Source organism: Rattus rattus, chromosome 3 (genome assembly GCF_011064425.1).
Source record: "Rattus rattus isolate New Zealand chromosome 3, Rrattus_CSIRO_v1, whole genome shotgun sequence".
Classification (NCBI taxonomy): Eukaryota; Metazoa; Chordata; class Mammalia; order Rodentia; family Muridae; genus Rattus; species Rattus rattus.
The window spans coordinates 69,634,779-69,658,308 of NC_046156.1; the positions used below are offsets into that span (position 1 = coordinate 69,634,779).

Below are 23,530 nucleotides of genomic sequence, written 5' to 3' on the forward strand. Positions count from 1 at the left end.
TAAATAATTCATTGGGTCGGGGGCTAGCTTTTAATCAGGAGAAATTGCTCCTGTGGTATTTCCTGAGTTGTATTTGGATCATAGTTTTGCCCTGGTCATGGTCAGGTCACCTCAGCCTCACCTACATTGTTCTGTGGATGAGCCAGGAGGCTGAGGGGTTGCTGTTGGTAGTCATTTCCCACAAGGGGGTTTTGTGTGCCTGTTTCCTCATTTGGAAGCTCCATAGAGGACAGCTGTGCTGCGTGCAGGGCTGGTCACATGCATGCCTTTTCTTCACAGGTATTTCAGAGTGGATGCCTCTACAGCCCAGTTTCACATAGAGAGTCACAAGACTGCAACAGGAGTGTGGTCCATATGGTACCAGGGCCATTTTGACCATAGCATTGTATTAAAAGATGTGTTTGTTTCCAAGGAGACCAAGCACATTTTAAAGGTATACACAGTCCCTTTCTTCAACCTTTAGCCTAGTTTAAGCTTTGTTTGATATAATGCTATGAAACCAGTATCTGTAACACCTAATTCTGATTTAAAAAATTTAAAGCAAATACAGTTTCTTTTTAACATTTCAGAGTGACTTTTAGGAGTTCAGTTGTGCCTGTTTTTATTTTCCTCTTTCAGAATAAGCAGTGTTTATGATTAAGATATGTGGTTTTACAAAGTACTTTAAGATTTCTCTGTGACATTTAAAATACTGTGTATTGAAAAATAAGCTTTGTTTAAAACTGTAAATATTTGATCTGTAACAGATGGAATAAAGTTCTAATTTCTAGACTATAGAGCAAATTTAGCATTATACTATAATGATTTTCCTCCTAATGAGTGCTAGAAAGTAACTTCTGCTTCTTTTCTTTCTAGGTTCTGAGTTTCCGTGGCCCTTTATTTCTACCCCCAGGCTGTTGGAATATATTTTCTCTGAAGCTTGCTGTTAAAGGCGTTGTCCTAAACCTGTTCACCAATGTATTTCTGACTACAAACACAGGTGCTGTTTTTGCAATACCTCTGCAGATTTTCTCGGCCCCGGCCAAGGTATTGTGTCCAGTGCCATTGCTGTCCTGTCATGTCGTTTAGCAGTCAGAGTTGCCTTATAGCCCTGTGCTAAGTTCTTCTTTGAGGCTAAGAGATGTAAGACACCACCAAACCAGTCTTAGGTGGTAGACTTGCTTATATGTGAAATTTCGACCTAGAAAGGTTATTTCTCAGGAAGTATCATCATCGTCAGTGACCAATCAGTGTCACTTCTCTCTGCTGCTGAGGGGCAAACACAGGGTCCTGTCTGTCAGGCAGATGCTCCTGTCTCCATTCCTGAAGCAACATTTGCTTACCTTAGAAAACACAGTTGACTTAGAACACATGTTTGTAGGGACTTCAGTTCAAATCAGTTTATTCAGTGTTTTAAATAGTTGTTCATAATCATTGACTTTTCTTAGATGTTCAGTCTAAAGCCTAAAAAGTTCATGAGGGAATTCTTCCTAAAATCTGGGCAAATTGTGTTCGACTTAGATTATTTTAAGCATGTCTCATTTTTTCCTTAATGTTTATTTTCATTTAGTTATTGCTTCCTTTGAGCCAAGCTATTCTGTATAACACTGAGTTCTGATTTTTCACAATGAGACATTCATGCAATCATCTTTATGGTTTTTTTCTCACTTATTAGTGTTGATGTTTCATAGTTAGAAATGCCTCACACTTAGCTGAGGGTGTGAAGGTAGGACTTTACACACCCAATTCAGTAAGAGTGTGAGGTTCATTCATTTAGTCATATTTTGAGCGAGGATTTTCTTAGAAAATCCCCATTTCTAGTCATGCGATGCATATGATACAGTGACTGAGATGAGGCAGGAGGCAGGCTTCAGGAACATATGGAAATGGAGTGTGAACACTCCGCAGATCTGTAGCAGGGGGAGCTGCAGGGTAGCAGAGATTGGCATACCCCGTCTAGAGGATTAGAGTAGAGCTAAAGACAAACAGAGCTCCAAACCACCAGACATGTTTCAAGTCTGATTCATACGGTACCTTGTTGTACTTCTAGTCATGGATGGTTGTACAGAAGCCACTGTAAGTTGTTATTGTAGACATTGATGATTGTCCTGAGGTCACGGTAGTGACCCAGATACCTCTGAGCTGACAAAGGAACAAAGAAATTGTTTCTTAGTTGTTTGGCTCTGATTAAAGGGGAGTCCATTGAGGTAGAGGCCAATGTCTGCTTTGTGTTTCAGTGTTCGGATTTCCATGCTGAGTGCTGTGTTTTAAGTTATTCATATGTTACTTTTCAATCTAGGAAGGGAGTCTGGGTTTTGAAGTGCTAGCACATTGTGGCATGCATTATTTCATGGGAAAGTCAAAACCAGGTAAGTGGTTTGCTTTAGGGTTTCAGTAGCACTGCAGTTGGGGGGTGGAAAGCCATGGTAGAAACTAGCATTCAGAGATGGAATTAATTAGTAATTAATTCTGTTAAAGCAATTGCATCATATTGGATGCCCAGAGAACATGACCACTGACAGAATGACCTGAAATTGTTGGTAACCCTCAAGACTCAGCCGGGGTCCTTGGAGAAATAAGCATGTCCTCTTTTTCTTATGTAGCTTGTGCTTTTGTGAGAGATTTCAAAATAATATTGTAATGGCCTTATCACCAGGGGAAACTAGGAAGTTGGGGTTCTTCTCTGAAAGCTGGTAGAAGTCAGTCTTTGGGACTCCCATCTGCAGACTTGGGTCATAGGGCTGGGCATCAGTAGGTGCTGAGTGTGGTGCAAGACCGAAGGCCTGGGTAGGGAGTTGGAAGTTGTTCCTGGGTTTTGGTTTATTTTTATTTTTGTATTTTGACTGAGATTTCTGATGTAAGAAGAGCCTTATAGGACAGATTTACCTTTGGGAGAACCCCCTTTTTCTTCCCAGCATCCCAGTTAGTGGAGACAGGCTAGGGCAGATGTATGGAGGTGAAGTAATCATGGACCAGTTGGTGACCATGCACTGTAGAGGATCACTCCCCTGGCCGGTGCCAGCTTCTGAGAACCACTGTTTGTCCTCTACATCTCCGACCTCCATAGTACCCTGAAAGGCGCAGCTGGCATGGTGTTTCCATGGAAGCAGCTGTGCACTTCAGACACCACTGTTGAAATTGCTGCACGCATAGCTTTGATTTGTCTCAGGCTGTATCATGAGCCATGTGTCTTTTAAGTTACTGCCTTCACATGATTCGCTTCAGTTTTGTTTTCTACATGTTTGTTTAATTTGATGTTATCATGTGCCATTGAGTTAGAAGGGCTTTGGGGGGAAGCAACAGACATAATCCTCTCCACAGTCTTCGTAGTTTGTGAAGTTTGGTCAGCCCTTGGCATTACTCAATTGTACTTTGTCAATCTAAGTTTTGAAATTGATCTAATTTTTAGAAACTCCTGATTGGGAAAGAAGCCTTTCTCTGGATCGGTCTACCTGGGATGTGGATTCTGAACTTGCAAATAAGCTGTATGAAAGGTGGAAGAAATATAAAAATGGTGATGTTTGCAGGTGCGTTCCTGATCAGCAGTGAGGAGTAACGGCTCCATAGTCCATTATGCTCCAGACTGATAGTGACTGGACAAGCTGGCGAATACTCGACCGGAGAATACTCTTTTCATGTAATATTACCACTGCAACCAGCAGTTAGACAATAATATATCATATATAGTTTATACTAAAAGTCCCCTGGATGGCCTATAATACCTGTTGTAGGTCTATCATCCCCCCTTTTCCTTGTTTTAATTCAGGATCATTCAGGGCTACACCCTTATTCTGTTTCTCGTAGAACCCATCTGTTCAGTTTTTATCATATTGACAAACTTTTGAGTCTTATAGAAAATCCCACACTGGGATTTCTCAACTTAACATCTATTTTAACAAGAGTCCCTGCCAATGTTGTGTTGTTATAACTGTCTCACAACAGGAAGCCACATAGATGTCATTCTGTCCTATGGTTAGCCTCGTTAGGTTAAATCATTTGCTTTAGGTGATGCATTTGGCAATTCAGAAGTCTGATGACATTAACTTGCTGATCCCTAAGACTGCACCATGGCTGCGGCATTCATGAACACGCCCTGTCTCAGTAGACAGTGACTGAGATGGGAAGGCTGAGGATTAGTTGATGTGGGCCCTGTTTGTTACCGCATAGTGTGCTTTTAAAGTCACCTTTGAGCATCACCAGAGTTTCCAATTTATGTGTATACTCTATTTCTGTCATTATTTGTCAATTTGTGTGTGTGAGTATGTGTTCACACCTGTTCACATGTGCAGGAGCCTGAGGAGGATGTGGCAGTGTCCTCTGTCTCTCTCCACCTTTCCCCCTGAGACAGTTTCTCACTAAACTTAGAGCTCATCATTTCTCGGTACTCAGATCCCCAATGTGCTTGCACGTGCCCAGCAGATTCAGTGTGCACTCTTACCCAACCTGCTCCCCTGCCCCATAATTACTAGTTTTGATGAAGAATTCTCTGTTCACTGTAACTGTTCTTCAGGGTAGCCCGTGTGTCTCTTTGATGTGGTGCCAAAATAGCAGCCATTCTCTAAACACTGGCTTGCTTTCCAGTAAAACAGGTTTTTCTGTTTGAGTGTGTGTGCTTAAGTGTGCATGTGCTATGTGGTTAATGTCAGACATTGAACCTGGGGCTCTAATATGTAAAACACGTGCTCAGCTCAGGATGACATCACCAGACCGATAGCATCGTTGTATACTCTGTCTTTCCAAATTTTACCCAAAGCCATTTGCCTAGAGTTCTGTTCCTTTTAGGGGGTATTTAGCATCCCCTCCCCCCACCAAATGTCAAGGTTGTTTTTGTAAGCACTTATTCTTTTTTTCTTTGTCCATTACACAGAAGAAATGTTTTGGGAATGTCTCAGTTTGCATTTGCAAAGAAGTCCAAGGAGACAGAGCCGTTTGTCTCCTTTCTGCCTCGTGTAGTCCTGGAACCCGGCCTTGTGTTGAACTTCAGTGCTACCGCCCTCAGGAACAGTGTGGTAAGTTTGCTGTGGCTCAAGTTCCTTTGTCAGTGATGCCCAAGCCTAGGGCTTTCAGGTCTTTATACATGGAGGTTTGTTTCAGAAGAAATTAACTGAAATTCTTGCAAGAACACCATTAGGACACTGAGTAGGAATGTCACTGGGACAAGAAGAGGTACTACGTTCACAGCCCTTGAACAAAGAGATTTTAATTGGACATGAACTTCGTAAGGCAGTTGAGATATGGAGTATTCAACAGCTGGCAGTAGAGAGACACTTGGTCCACGCCAGCTGAAGTAGGCTTCTGTGTCGTGGAGAGAGCCTCCGGAAGGAGGTCTAGAGGGAGCCAGGTTGCTCTCTGATGCCGCCTGGGCTGCTGATCATCTTTAGTGTGTTGGCTTTCTCCCTCAGGACTTGTCTCATCTCTTCTGCATGACAGAAAAAGGCAAAGGGAACACAGTGCACACCACCCTGGTGTTCACTGAGACGTTTTTCTGCTATTTTGGCTTAACTTTTAATTAAGTTAAGAAGGAATTCCCACCTGCCCCTTACAGGATTCATTACTTCTTTATGTTTATTTAACTGCATGCATCAGTGTCCAGTGGGTATCAGGGGACTACTTTCAGAAGGAAATTCTGTCTTTTTACCATGTGGGTTCTAGGTATTGAACTCACTGTGTGAGGTTTGGCAACAAATGTCTTTATTCTGAGTCTTCAGTGTTTAATGTGCCACACTTTCCTGGTCATTTCCCCTCTCCTTTGACCAATGTGTAGTTTAGTGAACCACGGACTGTTACATTGGGCTGCCCTTCCTCTAACTGACTGTATGCTCTTTTTTTGCAGGAATATTTTAAGAGGCTACTATGTTCTTTGCCATGTTAACCCTCCTCTCCTCAAATCTAGGTGAAATACTTTGTGGTGAGGAACCCGTCTCCTTGGCCTGTCTCCCTGCAGTTGCTGCCTCTCTCCCTATACCCAAGGCCTGAAGCCGCAGTGCGCCTGCTGTACAAATGGTAGGAAGACCCCTGCGCAGGCCTTTGGGGGTAACTGCTATGACTCAGTTACTCAAGGCCTGCACCTCTTCCTCCCATGCTTTCTGTGGTAGCACAGTGTGAGCCTCTGACCTAAGCACCTAGGAGCCTAGTCCCTTGAGGCATGTGGCTTGATGGAAATCGTGACATTGTTTTGTGTGGCACCTTCATTGTCACTGCCTGGTCTGTCATCCAATGGAACATTCTCCTCTTGAACTAAAGAAACTATCAAAAGTTTTCATATATAGTTCTAAAATTGAGACTCTTAAATTATGGTGATCTTTGAAAGCACAGGAAGTGAGTTTAAAGACAGGTACAGGGGCACCTGCCTATTATCTCCTACTTAAGAGACTGTGATGGGAAGGCCATGAGTTTGAGTCTAGCTTAGACAACAGAGTGGTCCATCTATCTCAGGAACAAGACATGAGTTGAGTATGACGGTAAATAGGATGAGAGGGGAAGCACGAACTCTGCCTTCAGCATCTCACCAGAATGGAGTTGTAGGTGCATTTGGGATGCTCCTCCTTTCGGTTAGGAAAATGGGTAGCAAACTTGATATTGGGATTCCTCAGCTTTTGCCCTATTGACACTTCATGGGACCAAACAGTACTAGAGGGCCTTCAGTACTTTCAATGGTTTCTGCTCACTGGGGGCCAGCAAGACTTACCCAGCCATGCCAACCAGTGAGTCCAGATATTGCCAGCTCTCACCAGCACCCTTGGTTGAGAGCAACTTACTCTCTCATAAGTTGCCGAATGTTTGCAACAGTATTGTTTCTATGTAGATCTCGCTTGCTGTGGGGGGTTTGTATGCCCGGCTGCCTTCATCATTTACCTAGCACTTATGGCTGCAGGCAGCTGTGGAGAGGGCTGGGGTAGATCTACTGTAGGAGGAGGTCAAGCGTGGGAGTGAGCGAGTGAGAACATATGTGCTACTTTCTTGTTGGTCTCAATGCTGGTTTGAACACTGGAGTTTTTGGTTTTGTTTGTAGGTTTGGCACAGATATGCAGATGGTTAATCTCTCAACTGGTGAATTCCAGCTCACCAAAGCTTGCCCTTACCAGGTAGGAGGACATTTTCAGACACTGAGAACACCGACTGCAGGAAACAGTTGGCCTTCGCACCTCATGTTCCAGTGTCTATGTTTCCTTCTCTGGGTGAAGCGTATGTAGCAGGGTTTGTTTGGTTTTTAATTGCATAGTGCTACAGGATTAGTTTAGCCTATGCATCATTTTAATGTGATGGATTAGATTCATGCACAAGAAGAAATAACATCTGAATCAGAACTATATAAAAACAAAACAAATACAACTAGAGATCTAAGAATTAATTTCTAAGTCTCTTTAGAATCCCTTGGTTCCTTCATGTTCTTTTTTAGTATGTTGTTAGGAAAAAGGAGATACATTTAAAAACTGTTCTTAATGTGTGCCGGGTGTGGTAGTACACACCTTTCCCCAGCACTTGGGAGGCAGATCTCTGCAAGTTCAAGGCTAGCCTGATATAGTGAGTTCCAGGACAACCAGGGCTATATGTGAAGAGAGATCTTGTTTGAAAAAGCAAGCAAATAAAAAGTTTTCACATGCGTCAATGATTTGAATAATCACCAGATTCCTGTGATACTCAGGCCCTTCATTAAAAAGGTTTCTTTAAAGTTCTTAAGGTCTCTAGGCAGTCATGATGCCTTTTCTGTACACCAGGAACAGCAATCAAAATGTCATGATGAGGTCACTGTGTACCAGTGACTGTAGCAGCTTTATTTCTTAGTCTCCATTCAGTAGTAGAGAGTGTGTCTTGTGTGTTCAAAACCAAAGTTAAAGCAACTAGGAGAAAAATGTATTCTCCACTGGAGTCCCTCTAAAACTACACTTGATACAGCGTGTGTGGAAGAGCAAGAGGGAGAGTGCAGACAGCCTGGAAGGTTCGGTTGGAATGACTCAGCGTAGAGACTTGCTGAGGTAATGAACAAATCGTCTCTTAGCACTGGAGGAGCAGAGCCCTGTGCCGAGGTGCAGGGGCTGAGGGGTCACTTGTTCTCCATGGCTCCTCTGCTTCTCCTTCCGGGGAGTGTCCAGTTCAGAGTACTGAGAAGTCCTTTGCCTACTTTCAGTATGTCCTTTGTAACTTGAAAAACATGCAATTTAGTTTATGTCTTATTTGTTCATATTTGAACAAACTGGACAATTCATCTAGATAATGGTTGTATTGGCCACTAGAGGTTTTTTCCCCCTAAGAAATAACACCTTTGTGATGGGAGGGGGCCTTTGTTAACCTAGTTAACCAAAGCAAAACCCCCTGAATGTTAACTGGAAGTTGTTAAGTCCCTTTTCCATGAGGCTGGGGACGACTTAGTTAAGAGCACCTGCCCCTCTTGCAGAGAACTCAGGCTGGGTTCCTAGTAGCTGCATGGTGGCTCACACCGCCGATAACTACAGTCCAAGGGGTTTCAGTGGCTTCAACTGATCTCATAGGTGTGTGCACATAAGTGGTGCATGGACATGCACGAGGACAAGCATATGCACACAAATAAAAATAGTATTTTAAAAGCTTAAAACTTTGTGTGTAGAAAGGGGGAGTCTGACATTGTAATTTTGTTGATTTGCTTGTGGGAACATAGTTGTCTTTTGTTAAGATGTGTGGCGCTGACTAGGGCAGGCTCAGCTCCATCTACCTTTGTGATTTGGGGCATCTTTGACCTTCATAACAAAATTTGAATATTCAGTCAAGTCTGTAAAATAGATTGCTGGTGTTTTATGTGGATTAACTCCAGAGCCGGCAGAAGAACACTTAATAGACTGCTGCTGCTGTTGACACTGTCACAGATTTCACACGGAAGATGGGCAGCGTTTCTGTTCACTGTTTGTGTTTATACAGCAAAGCTCTCTCTCGGGGTTATAGTTTTAATGGATGGACCCAGGCCCATCGCCATCTGTTCCCCAGGTAGCACAGGGATGGCAGCAGACTTGACGGATAGGGCCTCAGAGAGAATGTTAGCATGCAGACTATTTATCAGCCCTGCCGAAACCTTCACTGTTCACGAGCTGGACGAAGCAGCAGAGACATTTCATTAAACAGTCTTGCCCATAAGTGCTAAAACAATGGTTTTGATTCAGAGGGATACTGGAGCGTAAGGGCAAATGTGAGTAAAACGTGGTCTCTCTCCTGACTAGAGAGTCTAGTTTCTGTAGATGGCTTCTGTAAAGCATGCACTCACTAGTAAAGCAATCTATGCTTGTCCGACGTGGGTTGGGGAATCTTGTTCAATTGCTCTAGAATTAAGTAGAGAAATCTGTTTTCTGATTAAAGTTATATAGCCAAGGCGTTTGATATACAAGGCTTCTAACTCTAACTTCCATCTAAGCCAGAAGGCAGTCCAGTTGGCAGTACCCTGCTAGACTGTTCTGCAGTTACCAAAGTTTCTCAAATAAGGTGTAGGAAGCATCTGTCAGCTTGAACACTTCAGAACAAAACACGTTCATCTAGATTGAGAGACCAGTGGAGTTCAGTTGCATAGCCCTTGTCTACCAAGTAGAAGACCTCGAATTCCATCCTCAGCACAAGTACAAGCAGGGGACAGAAAACCGGTTGGTGACGGTGCATGCAGTCAAGCTTGTAACTGGGGTGCACTTAGTGACTGGAAACCCACTCTGGGTTTGAGATGCTTAATGGTGTCCTCTGTGACCTGCAGGGTGAACCTTCTGAGGAGTCCAGTTTGGGCGCTCTTCATGTGCACTTGCAGCCTTTTGACATGAGAAAGGTTGGTGTTGTGTTCACACCAGCGGACTATGGGAAAGTCACCTCCCTCATCCTGATCAGGTAGGTGTGTCTCTTCCTCACTGTGCGTTGACACTTCTCAGAGTGTAGTGATGGGACTGTGTGCTAGGTTAGGAAGAGGTGGGGACTGAGGAGAGGGACCCTCGATTAATCCTTGGACGTTAGTTATGTCCCTCCCTACTAATCTAGCATCTGCAGAAGGGAGCATATTTCACTCAGCCCCTAGTCAGATATATTCCCCAAAGGCAGAGCAGCCCCACCCACACACACACACACACACTTACTTCTCTGTCTTTAGCAATAAGGATAATCGCAGCACTAACTACTGTAGACTCTCCCGAGAGCAGATCTGGACCTCCCACCTCTAGGCTCTGTAGCCCCAAGGGCAGTGGAGAAAGTGCCTCACTGGGCGGGCCACCGGCTCATTTCTTTTTTCTTGGATGACAGTTACTGCTTGCTGCCTGAAGCAGGAAAACAGCATTTCATTCTTCACTTTTCCATCCTGGGTAGTCTTTATGAGAGTCTTCTTTCAAAAGTTACAGTATAGACCTGAATCTGAACTCTGTGCATTGGAGCTTAGCCCAAATGCAACTTTCCATAAGTAACACTTTACTTTTCAACAACTTTCTAAGATCAGACCAACTGCACAGTTTACTGGGGGCATCCTGTAACGTACCAGTGTCAGTTCTGCAGCTGAATGAGACTGAAAAGAAAATATGCTAAAAGAGCATTTGTGTGCATAAGCTCTGACCCAAGAGACTCCCCAGCTTCCGGTGGACTCGCACGCTTCATTTAAAACCTCTTCCTGAAGAACAGGTTCCACAGCAGACTAGGAAACTGTTACCTAGATGTTAGAGTTAAGGTTTTTATAGTGGTTCGTTTATTTATTTCTTTATGGATACAGTATTTTCTGTAAATCAGTCACTTATAATTACAGGCTTTACATCGCTAACTAAACTTCAGAGATATAAACATTTCAGAACATTTTGCATAATTAGAGTATAGATAAATTCTCCCTGCTTTTGGGGCATTGCCATACTGGTGCTGGGGATTCAGTCCTGTGTGCATCCCTTATCCTTTCCACATCACATTTCCTCTTTGCAAGCATGGGATCTGTTAATGCCACTGCATTAATAAGAATCTGACCAGTTATATGTAAGTTTGAGGTGAGTTTTGGAGTGTCTAATCTAGGGTCATCCCATAAGGCAGTATTTCTTCTCATCGCAATCACTATGAATACTTCTTAATTCACTCTATAAATTAGTTTTATCATTTTTGTCAAGTTTGTTAGCATCTTGGTCTGCCACTTTATTTTGTGTCTTGGTGTATGGCCATCACTGCAGTGCCAGTTCGTTAGGAAACTGAACTGGCATTGGTGGCAGGCAGTCGGAGAGTGATGGTTGCTCACCCGTTCTGCTGCCAGTTGGCCGAGAATGCTGGACTAGCTAGCATCCAGTCCTGGAGTCATCTTAGTCTGTGAGAGGCAGGAGATGCCGCACTTGGAGGAGTAGTGCCAGGTAAGGATAAGATGTGAGTCGAGTTTCTCTCGTATCCAGGATGTGTTAAGTTCTGTGTTGACTTTGGCCTGCTGTGATGCTGCTGTTTCCCTTCCCTGTAGGAATAACTTGACTGTTGTGGACATGGTTGGTGTGGAAGGATTTGGAGCACAAGAGCTCTTAAAAGTGGGTGGACGACTTCCTGGTGCAGGAGGCTCTCTCCGATTTAAGGTGCCTGAGTCCACCCTGATGGATTGCCATCGACGTGAGTTCACAGGCTTGGCACTGCAGCACTGTCTTTTTCATTCATTGAGTAACTTGGAGTTTTCTTGCGTGATTGAATTAAGGACTGATACAGAAACCATAGAACTAGTTAGAGTGTGCTAATATAATACTTTACAGTTACATTGTAAGTTGTTGACGCTTTCCCCAAACTCCCAGTATAAAGTATGCTTTCATTTATTTCCAGAGGTTTGATCTCATATCTGAACCATGACTAGTAACCATGATGTTAGAGCAAAAGTGTATGTAGACCCGGGGGCGGGACACCTGTAATGCTGGGACCAGAGAAGGAGAGGCAGGAAAATCAGAAGTTTAGTGCCACCTCTGGCTACGACATAGCAAGTTTGAGGCCAGCCTGGGATACTTAAGACCCTGTCTCTTACCTCATCCCTGGTTCAATATAAATGAAAGTTCCAGAGTGGCAGGGTACTTCATACATTGCAGTAAATCCAAACTATTTGGCTCTTGGAAGAATAAAACATTCAAGTATTCCTTGAGAAGAGTCTGGACTTCTGTATTTTTATTGTTTCCTTCATTTATAGCAAAATCTAGAGATGGTAGAATAAGAAACTATTCTACAAACGAGGTAGAAACCAGTCTTTGATCTGTGTTCAGCTTTTAATGCTTTAGTAATGTTTTGATTCATTAAATTATTGAAGTTAGTTTTGAAGTTTATGTATACTGACCTAAAAACCTTGTTTCTCACTAGAACTGAAAGACAGCAAACAGATTTTATCTATTACAAAGAACTTCAAAGTTGAGAATGTTGGACCTCTGCCCATAACTGTGACATCCCTGAAAATCAATGGGTATAACTGCCAGGGTTATGGATTTGAAGTGCTAGACTGCCATCCGTTCTCACTGAGCCCAAACACATCCCGGGACATCAGTATCGTGTAAGTGCTGGGATACCCAGCCCATTAGTAAGACATCTTAGGCTGCTCTATGAATATTTTAAAAAATTATTTTTGTATGGATATTTTGTCTGCATGTGTGTCTATGCACCTAGTGAGTGCTTGGTACTCAAGAAGGCTGGAAGAAGGTGTCTGATTCACCGGAAGTAGAGTTAGTCATGAGCTGCCATGTGGGTGCTGGGGAATGGAGCTCAGGTCCCCTGGACGAGCAGCCAGTGCTGTTAACCACTGGGCCATCCATCCCTAGTGGTCTCCCGAGTGTTGTTTTGTTGGCCTATGCTTCTGTTCTTACTCTGCTTTGTAGTGAACCAAACAATGAAGAATCATAGCAGTGAGCCACTCACCCCTGAAATCAGTAAGTGATGGATCTGCTTTCCCCAGGTTTACTCCGGACTTTACCTCTTCCTGGGTCATCCGTGAACTGACGCTGGTCACTGCCGCAGAGCTAGAGTTCCACTTCACACTCAACGTGACCCTTCCTCACCACATGCTGCCCTTGTGTGCGGAGGTGGTTCCTGGGCCCAGCTGGGAGGAGTCCTTCTGGAGGCTCACGGTCTTCTTTGTCAGGTAAACCACTGCCTTTCCCATCCTCCCCTCAGGCAGAGTAGTAAATCCTGTGCACTTACTTGGAATACAAAGTGCCGAGTGTAAGAATGCACAGGGATTGCATCGCTTTCAGTCCTCTGGCCTGTGGTAAGATTTCAGGAAACTGCCTGAGAGTGCTGCAAGTGCTGTAGGACCTGGCACATAGGTCACGGTTGTGTTCCACATGCATTCTTGGTGGCCACAGTGACAGATCTGAGAGCTTATAGTCTTACTAACTCAGCCCAGTGACTATTTGACATTACAAGACCACAATGATCCCTTAACACTAACTTTATTTGGAAAATACTTTTAAACATTGAATTGTGTCAACCTTATGAATTTGTACCATTTTTAAGAACTAGATGCTTTTTTTAAATCTTTAAGAAATATTAGGGGTTGGGGATTTAGCTCAGTGGTAGAGCACTTACCTAGCAAGTGCAAGGCCCTGGGTTCAGTCCTCAGCTCCGGGGGAAAAAAAAAAGAAAGAAAAGAAATATCAGGAATTGCATCTTACATTTAATGAAATGTATTACCATATACATTTATAGCTGTTTTCTGGTATTCATCCACCACTCTTCTGGAATTAAAAAATAGTCTTTTAGCTTTGTTTTAGGGGAATTTTTTGCTTGTTTGTTGTTTTGTTTTTGAAGTAGTCTCATTATGTTGCCCAAACTGAACTCAAGCAGTCCTCCTGCCTCAGCTTTTGAGTAGCTAAAAACGCAGCTATGTTCTACTATGCCTGGCTTATAGTGGGTCTTCATGCTGTTCAGAGTCTTACAGTAAAGAATGGCATTGTTTTCCCCCCAGTTTGTCCCTGCTGGGTGTGATTTTAATTGCTTTTCAACAAGCACAGTACATTTTGATGGAATTCATGAAAACAAGACAGAGGCAAAATGGCAGCTCCTCCCCCCAGCAGAACGGTGATCCAGTGGATATGATCAGCTCCCACTCTCACAAGTAAGCAGCCTCGCCTGTGTGCTGAGGGTGGGTTCACACTGCGCATTTCTGATTCCTCTCAAGGTAATAGAGGTTTATACCACACTTTTGTGGCTTGTGTGAACAGCTGCATTATTTTCTTAGACAGTCTTTGTGTGAGGGTGTGGCTTACGGGTGGCCTCATCAGCAGAAGCCTCATGGGGCTTTGAAAGGGAGGAGGCTGGAACCGCTCAGTGCCTGGTACCAATTGCTGCCAGCCTTGTATATTAGAAACAGAAGCGAGGTTGGTTCACTTTGCATTCTACTAAATGTATTTCTTCTTATATTCAGAAGCACTTGTAAGAACTTCCTCGACACATACAGCCCATCTGATAAAGGCAGAGGGAAGAGCTGCCTTCCAGTGGGCCCACCCCTGAGCAGGCTCCAGAATGCTGCCAAGAGGAGCCCAGCCACCTATAGTCATTCTCAGAAAAAGCATAAGTGTTCCTTCTACTACAGCAAACAGAAACCCAGTGCATCCACGGCCAGCAGTGCCAACATTACCACTGAGGAGAAGCAGACGGTGACCCTGGCAAGCTCCCTGTCTGCAGCCAAGGAAGACCTTTGCACTAACATCCTCAGTGAGAACTGGGCCAGCCTCAGATATGCCAGTGGCGTGAATGGCAGCTTGCAGAGGAATTTAACCCTTCCCAAAAATGTACTGAACAAAGAAGAAAGCTCACTGAAAAACACAGTTGTCAGTAATACTTCTTCAGAATGCAGTATGAAGGAGGGAATACAGACATGTATGTTTCCTAAGGAAACTGACAGTAAAATTTCAGAACATGTGGCTGAGCTCAAGGAACAAGAGCCCTGTCCACAGAAGACTTCTAAGAAGCCACCTGAAAGTACTTTGCCCAAAATCCCTCCTCAGTACCCTCAGTCAGACTTGCCAGAAGTTTCCAGGAAACATGGTAATCTTGGTCACTCCTTGATGGTTCTCCTTTGGTGGTATCTTGTCTCTTCCAGTGAGATTTGGTCTCACCTGTAACCTTGAGAGCAGTGTGATGCTACCCCTCCTTCTCTTCCTCTCTCAATCTCTCTTTCTCTCTCCTCAGATTCTTGTCTGACTTAACACAGGACATGGGGTCACAAAGGAAAACTACTGTGCCCAACCGTGACCTGTGATTTGAATTGTGGGAGCTGAGTGCATTTGTGCATGATTTTAGCAAAGGCATAAATGTTAAAATTCAAACTGGAGTTTTAACATGAGGCACCTGATGTAGAATGTTGTGGCTAAGAATTTCAAGTTTGGAACAAAGTGGAGTGCTACTATTTTATGTCACTGTCGGGAGGATACTGAAATAGTTCTAATTCTTTGTTCTCAGCTTTAGGCTTTTTGTTAAGGGGGGGAGGGAAGGAGGGAGGGAGGGGAAAAAGGAAAGAAGGAAAGAAAGAGAAAAAAAATAGTTGCTCTAGACAGGGTAGACAGGGAACTTAACTAAACAGATCTATACCAACTTTTCTTTTATATTTTTGTTGTTTCTTAAATCTATTTTTATTCTTGGTTTTGTTTTGTTTTGTTTTGTTTTGTTTTGTTTTGTTTTGTTTTGTTTTGTTTTAAGACAGGGTTTCTCTGTGTAGCTCTGGCTGTCCTGGAACTCACTCTGTAGACCCGGCTGGTCTTCAGCTCAGAGATCTGCCTGCCTCTGCTTTCCGGTGCTGCGATTAAAGGTGTACACCACCACCACCTAGTTTCACCAACTTTTCTAATAGCTGCAGCATGTCCTATTCCGTGGCCCTGCTTCTCTAATAGCATCTCTTATTGAAGTAATACAGGCGTTTTCTCTGTAACAGAGGCCGTTGACAGGAGGAAATCATCAGTACACACTAGTTGATGCCTCAGCCTCTGACAGAAGCGCTTGCACTACCTCTTCTCTGCCCTGCTCCCTTTTCTTTCTCTGACCAATATATTAGCACATTCCTGTATCTGTTGGGGAAACTGTTTCTTTGTCTAGACAGAATCTCCTTAGGTAGCCCTGGCTGGCATGGAAGTCACTCTGTAGACCAGGCTGACACAGACAACAGATCCACCTGGCTCAGCCTCCTGAGTACTGGAATTAAAGGCATGTATGTGGTACAATACCCGTCAGCCTCTGATCTTAGCTGTTAGTACTTGTTGGCCAGCTTCATGATACTGTAGTGAAGTATCTCTTAAACAATGAACTTGCAGAGAAAGATTTACTTAGGGCAAAGTTCTGGAGCTTCTAGTCCAAAGTGAAGTGGCCTGTTGTCTTAGCATCTGATTGGGGTTCAGCCAGCAAGGTGGAGAGAATGTCTCAGAAGGATACACACATCATGAGCCAGGAGACAGAAAAGCCAGTGTAGGGGGAAGGGATCGAGCCTCAGAACCCACTTTGAGGGCACATTCCCGTTATCTGAGCACCTCCCAAAAGGTCTGCCTCCTAAATGTCACTGCCCCTCCCAGCAGGCAGCCTGGGAGCCAAGGCCCATGTTCAAACTGTGCAAATTTCATTGCTGTCACTTGTCGATACTGAAACGAAGGTTTGAAAAAGTTCTAAACTAATTCTAAAGAGCTTGGTGCATTTGGCACAATCCTTAGATGGAATTTTGACTATTCCATAAAGACTATTCTGGTATAAAAAATAGTTGGGGTTCTCAGAAAGGAGTGTTAATTATAATTCAAATTGTCGGGATCTACCATCAGGACTCCCCATCAATCCGAACAGTGCCCCTGTGCCTACAAGTAGTGAATGAAACACCAGTCGCTTCTGTTCCCTACCCTCCGTCTGTCTGATTGTATCTGCATTAGGTTCCCTTTTTGCCTGGCTTATTTCATTTGTATAAAGGTTCCTCAGGCTGCGTCTTTTAACCAGGATTGTAATTCCACTTAAAAAAAAATCTTCTTAAGTAATATTCATGCTGGGTTTGGCAGTGTCAGATGTACCCGATTATACAGTAGTCCATTCATCCGTTGGTGGGCAGCAGGTTTCCTCCCTTGGAATACTGTGAATGCTGACAACACAGTAATGTTAGTGACCCACCCCCAATTTGACATCTTTTAAGATTGGAGAACTTTTATGTAAGTATATTTTCACTTTTAAACAAACTTAGTTTCTGGAGAACCATGGTTATAAAATAATTGTGCCTAAATCTCATTAAATTAATGGAAAAACGTTTACCTATTGAGAATATGAATGGAAAAATACTAGAAACTGATTTTTTTTTAATTTATTCAAGGAAATAACCAGCAAGTGTCTGTCAAGAATGAAATAGACAGCTTTGAGACTGTGAAAGCAGTTGACACAAAGCTATCTTCAGTAAAGAAGACTCAGAGGGCATCTCCAGAAGACACGTGCTCTGAGAAGCAGGACTCGCCTTCAGCAGAGGTCTGCATCCCCATTCCCTGTCCTACTAAAAGAGCACAGCACACACTGAAGGCAGGCGGGATAGATACCGCTGATACGTGTAGGTCTTTCTCTGTAGATGGTAGCAAAGGTTTCATGTCACTGCTTAGAAAGTTTTATCTTTTGATGTATATGAGTGATGGTAATATGATTTGTAGTGAACCTAGGTCACTTTTATTCTTTGGGAGAACTAACTATAAGCAATGGGTTAATTCCTAGTGAGCGTAGTAGAGCAAACCGGCCCAGAGACTGCTCCGTCTAGTTAGTTCTGACATCTCTTCCTCAAAGCGGCCTGGGTGAATCGCTTATCTGTTCTTGTCCTACAGCTACTATCATCTTTCTTTTCTCTAAAATATCAGAAAAGTAATTAATGTAATAGAAGAAAATTTTCCTGCAATGAGGGGAGAGTTCAATTGGTGGATGACAGTGCCCATTCTGTAGGTCTGAGAACATTGATGCATAACAGGCAAAGGTGCATTCTACATAATTCATGAAACGTGAGGCATAAAGAGTTGGCCCAGAACAAGGAACACAAGAAACACAAACTCCAGCTTGCTTCAGACGTCTCTATGGGGACAAATGTCAGAAAGCAGTTGCAGTAGTTTCCAATCCCATAACCCACACTAATGTAAGTGATAGCCTACCCTGGGCAGACCTAGCACTGCGCTAACATTCCCCAGCTACGAGACCCTTCGCTACGTGCAGTTCCCCCGCCACGTGGTTCTGCTCCATCTCTGCTTCTTCCCTTCTCATCCTTCCCTTCCTACCCACCCACCCCTACTCTCCAAGACCTCCCCCCTTTTCCCTCTACTGCCCAGTCACAGGCTCTAGTCTTTATTGACCAGTAAATGGGGAGAAGGTTCACATGTGATCATCAGAGTGCATGATCAACCGCTCGTCCGGGGGCCACACCTCTCGAGGAACAGAATTAACATCAGAATTCAAACAGCATCAAGACAGCCCACAACAGAAAATATTAGTGCGATGTCATTGGAGAATAAAAATGTGAGCAAAAATATTCTATCCATTCAAGATGAGATGCAAATGTGGAGGTAACAGCAAATATTTAAATGAAAATGAGCCTGCAGCCTTGTCCTGAGGAAGTCAGGTTAATGAAAATCCACCACACTAAATAGAAATGAACATTCTGGGTTGCAGAAGCTACATTAAAGGTCTGGTATAGACATTGGATTATTTTATATCCAGAACTAAAACTAAATAGCACCAATAAACCAAAGTCAGATTTCAAATACTAAAAAAACCTAACAATGAAAATATAGTAATATCTAAGAACATTTAGAAGGTGGAGATGATGAAAGGCAGGTGGAGGTAAATTTTAACTGTGATCATTCCTGGTAAAGGGCAGGCTTGTTTTGTTTTGGAGACAGGCTCTCTCTACATAGCTCTGACTCTTCTGAAACTCACTATGTAGACCAGGCTGGCCTTGAACTCACAGTGGCCCTTCTTGCCTCTGCCTCTTGAGTGCTGGTATTAAAGGTGTATGCCACAATGTCTGACCCTTAAAGAGATATTTAATGAACTAATATATAATGCAGAAAAAATGTTAGAAAGTTGGTAATTCCTTTAGTTCTACTTTGGTCACTTAAAAAAAATAGATTCTTACAAAATTGGACCATAATGTTTGCCTAATGTTTGATCTAAAAGTTACTCATTGTCTTGATGTCACCCTGCCCTTTACCTGCTCTGTCACCCTTATGTATGTATAGGTTCATGGAGAAATATTCAGATGGAAGGTTTATGAAATAGCCTGGTTATTTCTATATTCCAGGCTGTGCTATAGTCTTTAACTTGGCACAACAAGCATGACCCTTGTTTAAATTACATGGAAATACTGCAAAATAAGTAAGCCTAGACATTCCAGAGTGGGCTGAGAGACGCACAGGGACTTGCATGTAATCAAGCTTCAAGACTAAAACTGGGCTACAGGATTCTGGAAAGCTTTGGAGGGGGTGGCATCTCGTACAGGTATAGCACACAGAAAAGTCAAAGAAGGCTGGCAGCAGGCATGACAGAATCTCCAAGAGTATCCAACAGGGCACGGGGCTGGAAGCATCTAGGGAGCCCATCTGGTTGAAAGACAGCTACCCACAGGGAAACATGGGAGGGAGAGCTCTTGGACCCTCCATGTTGGGACCTCCAGGCAGGAGTTAGGAATGGGGTTTCCCCTGTGGAGCTGGACCTGAAGCCTATGTGATTCTAAAGGAATACACACATACACACACACATATTATATATGCTTTTGAATATATATGAACTGATAAAATGAATATATGAATATATGCACATACATCATATGATACACACATATATAGTATATATTTCTATTTAGACTGACTTACCAGATGTGGTCTGTATAGTTCAACAAGGGCAGTTTCACAGTGCAAAGTCTGAGAATCCTGTAGTTGTTTAGTCCATGAGACTGTCTCTGCAGTCCCAGTCTATTGCTGGAGTCCCATAGGATTCCTGGACAGCTCAGTCTGTGTTGGAATCCTGAGGGAGTTGGATTTAATACTAGCTACAGCATCTGGATAGACAAACTCACCAGTAAGACTGAGAGCAAGCAGGTTAAAAGCAAGAGCTTCCTTCCCTGTGTCCTTTTATATGGGCTGCCATTGTATGGCCCAGATTTAGGGGACTGTTCCTACCTTAAGTGATCCAATCAAGAAAATCCCTCACAGATGTGCCCAACCTCTGGAGTTCCAGTTGATCCCAGATGTAGGTCAGGGAGGCAATCAAGATCAACCATCACACTTTCTCTACAACACGAGCGAAGGTGTGGCTGAGTCTCAACGCTGTTGGATGATGTTGGGGTGCGTGTGAGGCAGAGGAGTGGAGATGCAGGAAGGTGCACAGAAACAAAGTCACCACATTCAGGATAGGGAATCAGTGAGATCGGAGCTGAGTATGGAGCCAAGGTTCCCTTGGTCTCTCGTGGCCCCGAGAAGCAGAGGTGATGCTGCGGGCTCCCTCTGCCACACATGTACCAGAACCCCAAGCTCTGCCTCCAGCCCCAAGTCTTGCCTACTCCTTGGGCCAGATGAAGTCTTGTATTTGAGGCCCTTCGTTATGAGGCTGTTTTGTTTTTGTTTTAGTTTGACATTTTCTTCTGTTCATCTCAACTATCACATCATTTGAGGGTTTCTCTGGCCCCTAATCAGGCCTACACTCTGGGTCCAGCTGTCCAGCCGTCTGCATGCACTGTTGGTAGCTTGCTTAGCAGGCTGCCAGACTAAAGGTTTGGGGCATTCGGAATGGACTTTGGGACGCAAGGATGTGCCCTAGGTTGGAAGGTAAATATTCTGGTGCCATCATGTGGCTGATCGTGGTGATTGATTGCCTTGGTCTTTCTGTGTCCTGTTCTCTGGGTTTGTTCTTTCAGATCAGTGGAAGCTCTGTGCACTGCACTGTCCATTAGAGAGAGTCACTCAGTGAGCACACCCTCTCAGTGAGAATAGCATGCATGCAGTTTGCAAGTTTCTTTTTCTTGCTCATACTTAGGGCCTAACTTCATAGCTTGGAAGATTCTATAAATCTATTGTATACAGACAATGTTCCTCTAGCTCTCTCTATTAGCAAGGACCTGGCTTAGAAGTCATAGACTAAATTTAAACCTTAGCTCTGGATTTTTATTTTCTCTTAAGTGCTTGTTTTTGTTTTTTGTTTTTAAAGAAAAGCAATTTATGACTGCATAAACATAAAAAAAGAAGGGGGCAAAAGATCTGCCATGCATCTAAAATGTTATGTTGTTTGAGATTTTCAGCTTTTTTTTTTTAGTGTAAGATAGTTAAAAGTAACTATTATTTACTATTGTGTATATATGGAAGTTTTAATCCTGATAGTCTCATGTGGTTGAGCATTGAGTGGGAAACAGCTACTCCATCATCCTCCTGCAGGCAGACGTGAGGGCTGCATTTCCTTTTTGTTTCATAAATAACTTTGATGAACGACTGTGTTCCTAACTCTTGACTGGTTCTGACTCCCCTGTGATGGTTGTGGCAGGACTGACAAGTGCTGTCCTCAGTGCTGTCAGACTACCTTCCTTCCTGGAGGTTGTCTGCACTGACTTTCACCTGGGTGGCAGTCGAATGAGCTGGCCTCACTCTCCCTCAAGCACCATTTGTTTGAACAATCTTTTGTTGTTGGGCTCAAGGCCCCCACATGCTAAGCTCATGCCCTACACTGAGCTATACCCCTAGGCCTTGTAAGCAAAATATTGGGCACGTGATAGATGAACAGTAGACTTAGGTTTGGGGCATGTTGTTGCTGCTGCCGTGGTTGTTTACTTCTGGGTGGAAACAGTTGTGTTTGAGTTTTTTATTTTGTCTAGGGAAAAATGAACATTTTCCTCCACTTTGTATGTGTTTAATATTGAGTGCTGGAGGAAGTTTTTTAATCACCCATCCAAAATCCCACCATTGGGAGACAAACTCAGTAAACTAAGTAGGCAAGCACTGTTCTAGTATGCTGCTATACAGCCGTGACCTGGTATTCATGAATGTAAACATGCTATTATAATCACACTTGCTTTTTAAAAAATGATACAAGATATGCTTACCTACACCAATCTATCTAAGCACATTGTTTTATTATGAAGTATTCTGGATAATCTCATCTTTTTTCATCTTTTCTGTTTCTTCCTCAAAGGTGATATCCTTTACCTACTTTGTATTGTATGTTAACCCTTCCCCTTCCTTCTCCCCCTCCCCCTCTCCCTCTTCCTCTTTGTCCCCCTCTCCCTCTATGAAAGCTTCAGAAATCTTTCTCCATTTGACTTCCATTAATCCCCACCTCTCCCAGGGAGCTCATGGAGTAGTTCAGTAATGAATATGGAGACCAAGGAGCAAGGTTTAGGCTCACAGACACTTGTGCATCCACGTGGCCCTTTCCCGGCTTGCCCGCCTCCTCAGGAGACCCTTTTCAGCAGAGCAGTCAGCCCTGGCTTCCTCTTGCTCTTGGTTCCCTGCTGGATTCCTTGCCCATTTGTACAGCAGCTGCTTGCTGCTGACTCTGGAGCCCCTCTCTGCTGTTAGTTGCTTAGCTCTCGCTTCCCAAGTCAGAGGTCCCTCTGTTCTTTGACTTTCCTGTTTGTGCCCTTAACCTTTCCCCTAGCAAGTGGCTCATGGACTCTGCTTCTCAAACCTCTCACTTGGCCGAGTCCCCTGAGCCTGCATTCCCTTTGCCTCCTCATCCCCATAGACATTATGCTTTAGACTCCCCGCCCTCCCACTCAGCTATCCTAGAGATAGGTATCCATCCTGCTGCTTGTGCAGGCTGACAGTTAAACCATACTGGCTTCAGAAAGGCAGGCAAATATTAGTGACCCCTGGCCAGGACCATCCCTTAACCTGTGCTTGTTCTTAGACAGCAAGGCTTGGGTGGACAAGCCTTTGCTGGCCCTTATAGACAAGGTGGGCCCAGTGGGGAAGGACATAGACAAAGCACCTCAAGCAGCAGTTAGTGGAAAACAGTAACCCAGTGAGTGCATGGGAGCCATTGTCCTGCCCGAGCCTGTGCCTGTTTACCCTCAGACTAATGCCCTGGAGAACAGGTCTTTCTGTGTTGGACTTACAATATTTTAAAATACATTTAAAGTTTTAAAAAATCACTTAATATTAGGAGGACTAAAAGAATATAAAAAGGAAAGCAAAACTCCCTGGTCCCACTGCCTGTGTGAATGAAGCTCCATGCCGCCGTCTCTAGGGCTCCTTTTCATGTTGCACATGCAGGAGGTGCTGATGTCCTGGACTTAGGACAAGCAGGGACCTGAACACTTAAGCTGTTCTTTCTCCTTCCAACTCCCCTTAGCCAAATGTCTGTTAGCTTGCCAAAGGTTCTTGCTCTGATTTCTGGGCCACCATTCTGCAAAGGATGGTGAAATGAGCTAATCTGCTTTTTTTCATGAAAGAAGTCTTTTTTTTTTTTTTTTTTTGGTTCTTTTTTTCGGAGCTGGGGACCGAACCCAGGGCCTTGTGCTTCCTAGGCAAGGGCTCTACCACTGAGCCAAATCCCCAGCCCCATGAAAGAAGTCTTAACCAATAGAAAAGTTCTGGTCCCGGAATACCTCTGGTCACGGGGACACCTTTGTATTTGTGAGTCTCTCAAACCTGAGAAGTCCATG

The 23,530-nt window shown here is 43.7% G+C and overlaps 1 protein-coding gene across 5 annotated transcripts in view; it reads left to right on the plus strand.

Annotated features, from left to right (window-relative positions):
- Positions 1-23,530, plus strand: part of Tmem131l (transmembrane 131 like) — a 134,286-nt gene that overhangs the window by 93,901 nt on the left and 16,855 nt on the right. For 4 of the 5 annotated variants that reach the window (XM_032898179.1, XM_032898174.1, XM_032898178.1 and 1 more), the window contains 14 exons: positions 280-433; positions 856-1,026; positions 2,279-2,348; positions 3,389-3,506; positions 4,847-4,988; positions 5,873-5,982; positions 6,992-7,064; positions 9,686-9,813; positions 11,390-11,532; positions 12,259-12,445; positions 12,845-13,030; positions 13,856-14,005; positions 14,315-14,937; positions 17,225-17,373. In XM_032898179.1, coding sequence (XP_032754070.1) covers positions 280-433; positions 856-1,026; positions 2,279-2,348; positions 3,389-3,506; positions 4,847-4,988; positions 5,873-5,982; positions 6,992-7,064; positions 9,686-9,813; positions 11,390-11,532; positions 12,259-12,445; positions 12,845-13,030; positions 13,856-14,005; positions 14,315-14,937; positions 17,225-17,373 — 2,404 coding nt within the window. The remainder of the gene's footprint in view (positions 1-279; positions 434-855; positions 1,027-2,278; positions 2,349-3,388; positions 3,507-4,846; positions 4,989-5,872; positions 5,983-6,991; positions 7,065-9,685; positions 9,814-11,389; positions 11,533-12,258; positions 12,446-12,844; positions 13,031-13,855; positions 14,006-14,314; positions 14,938-17,224; positions 17,374-23,530) is intronic. The other variant, XM_032898177.1, reaches the window with a different exon arrangement.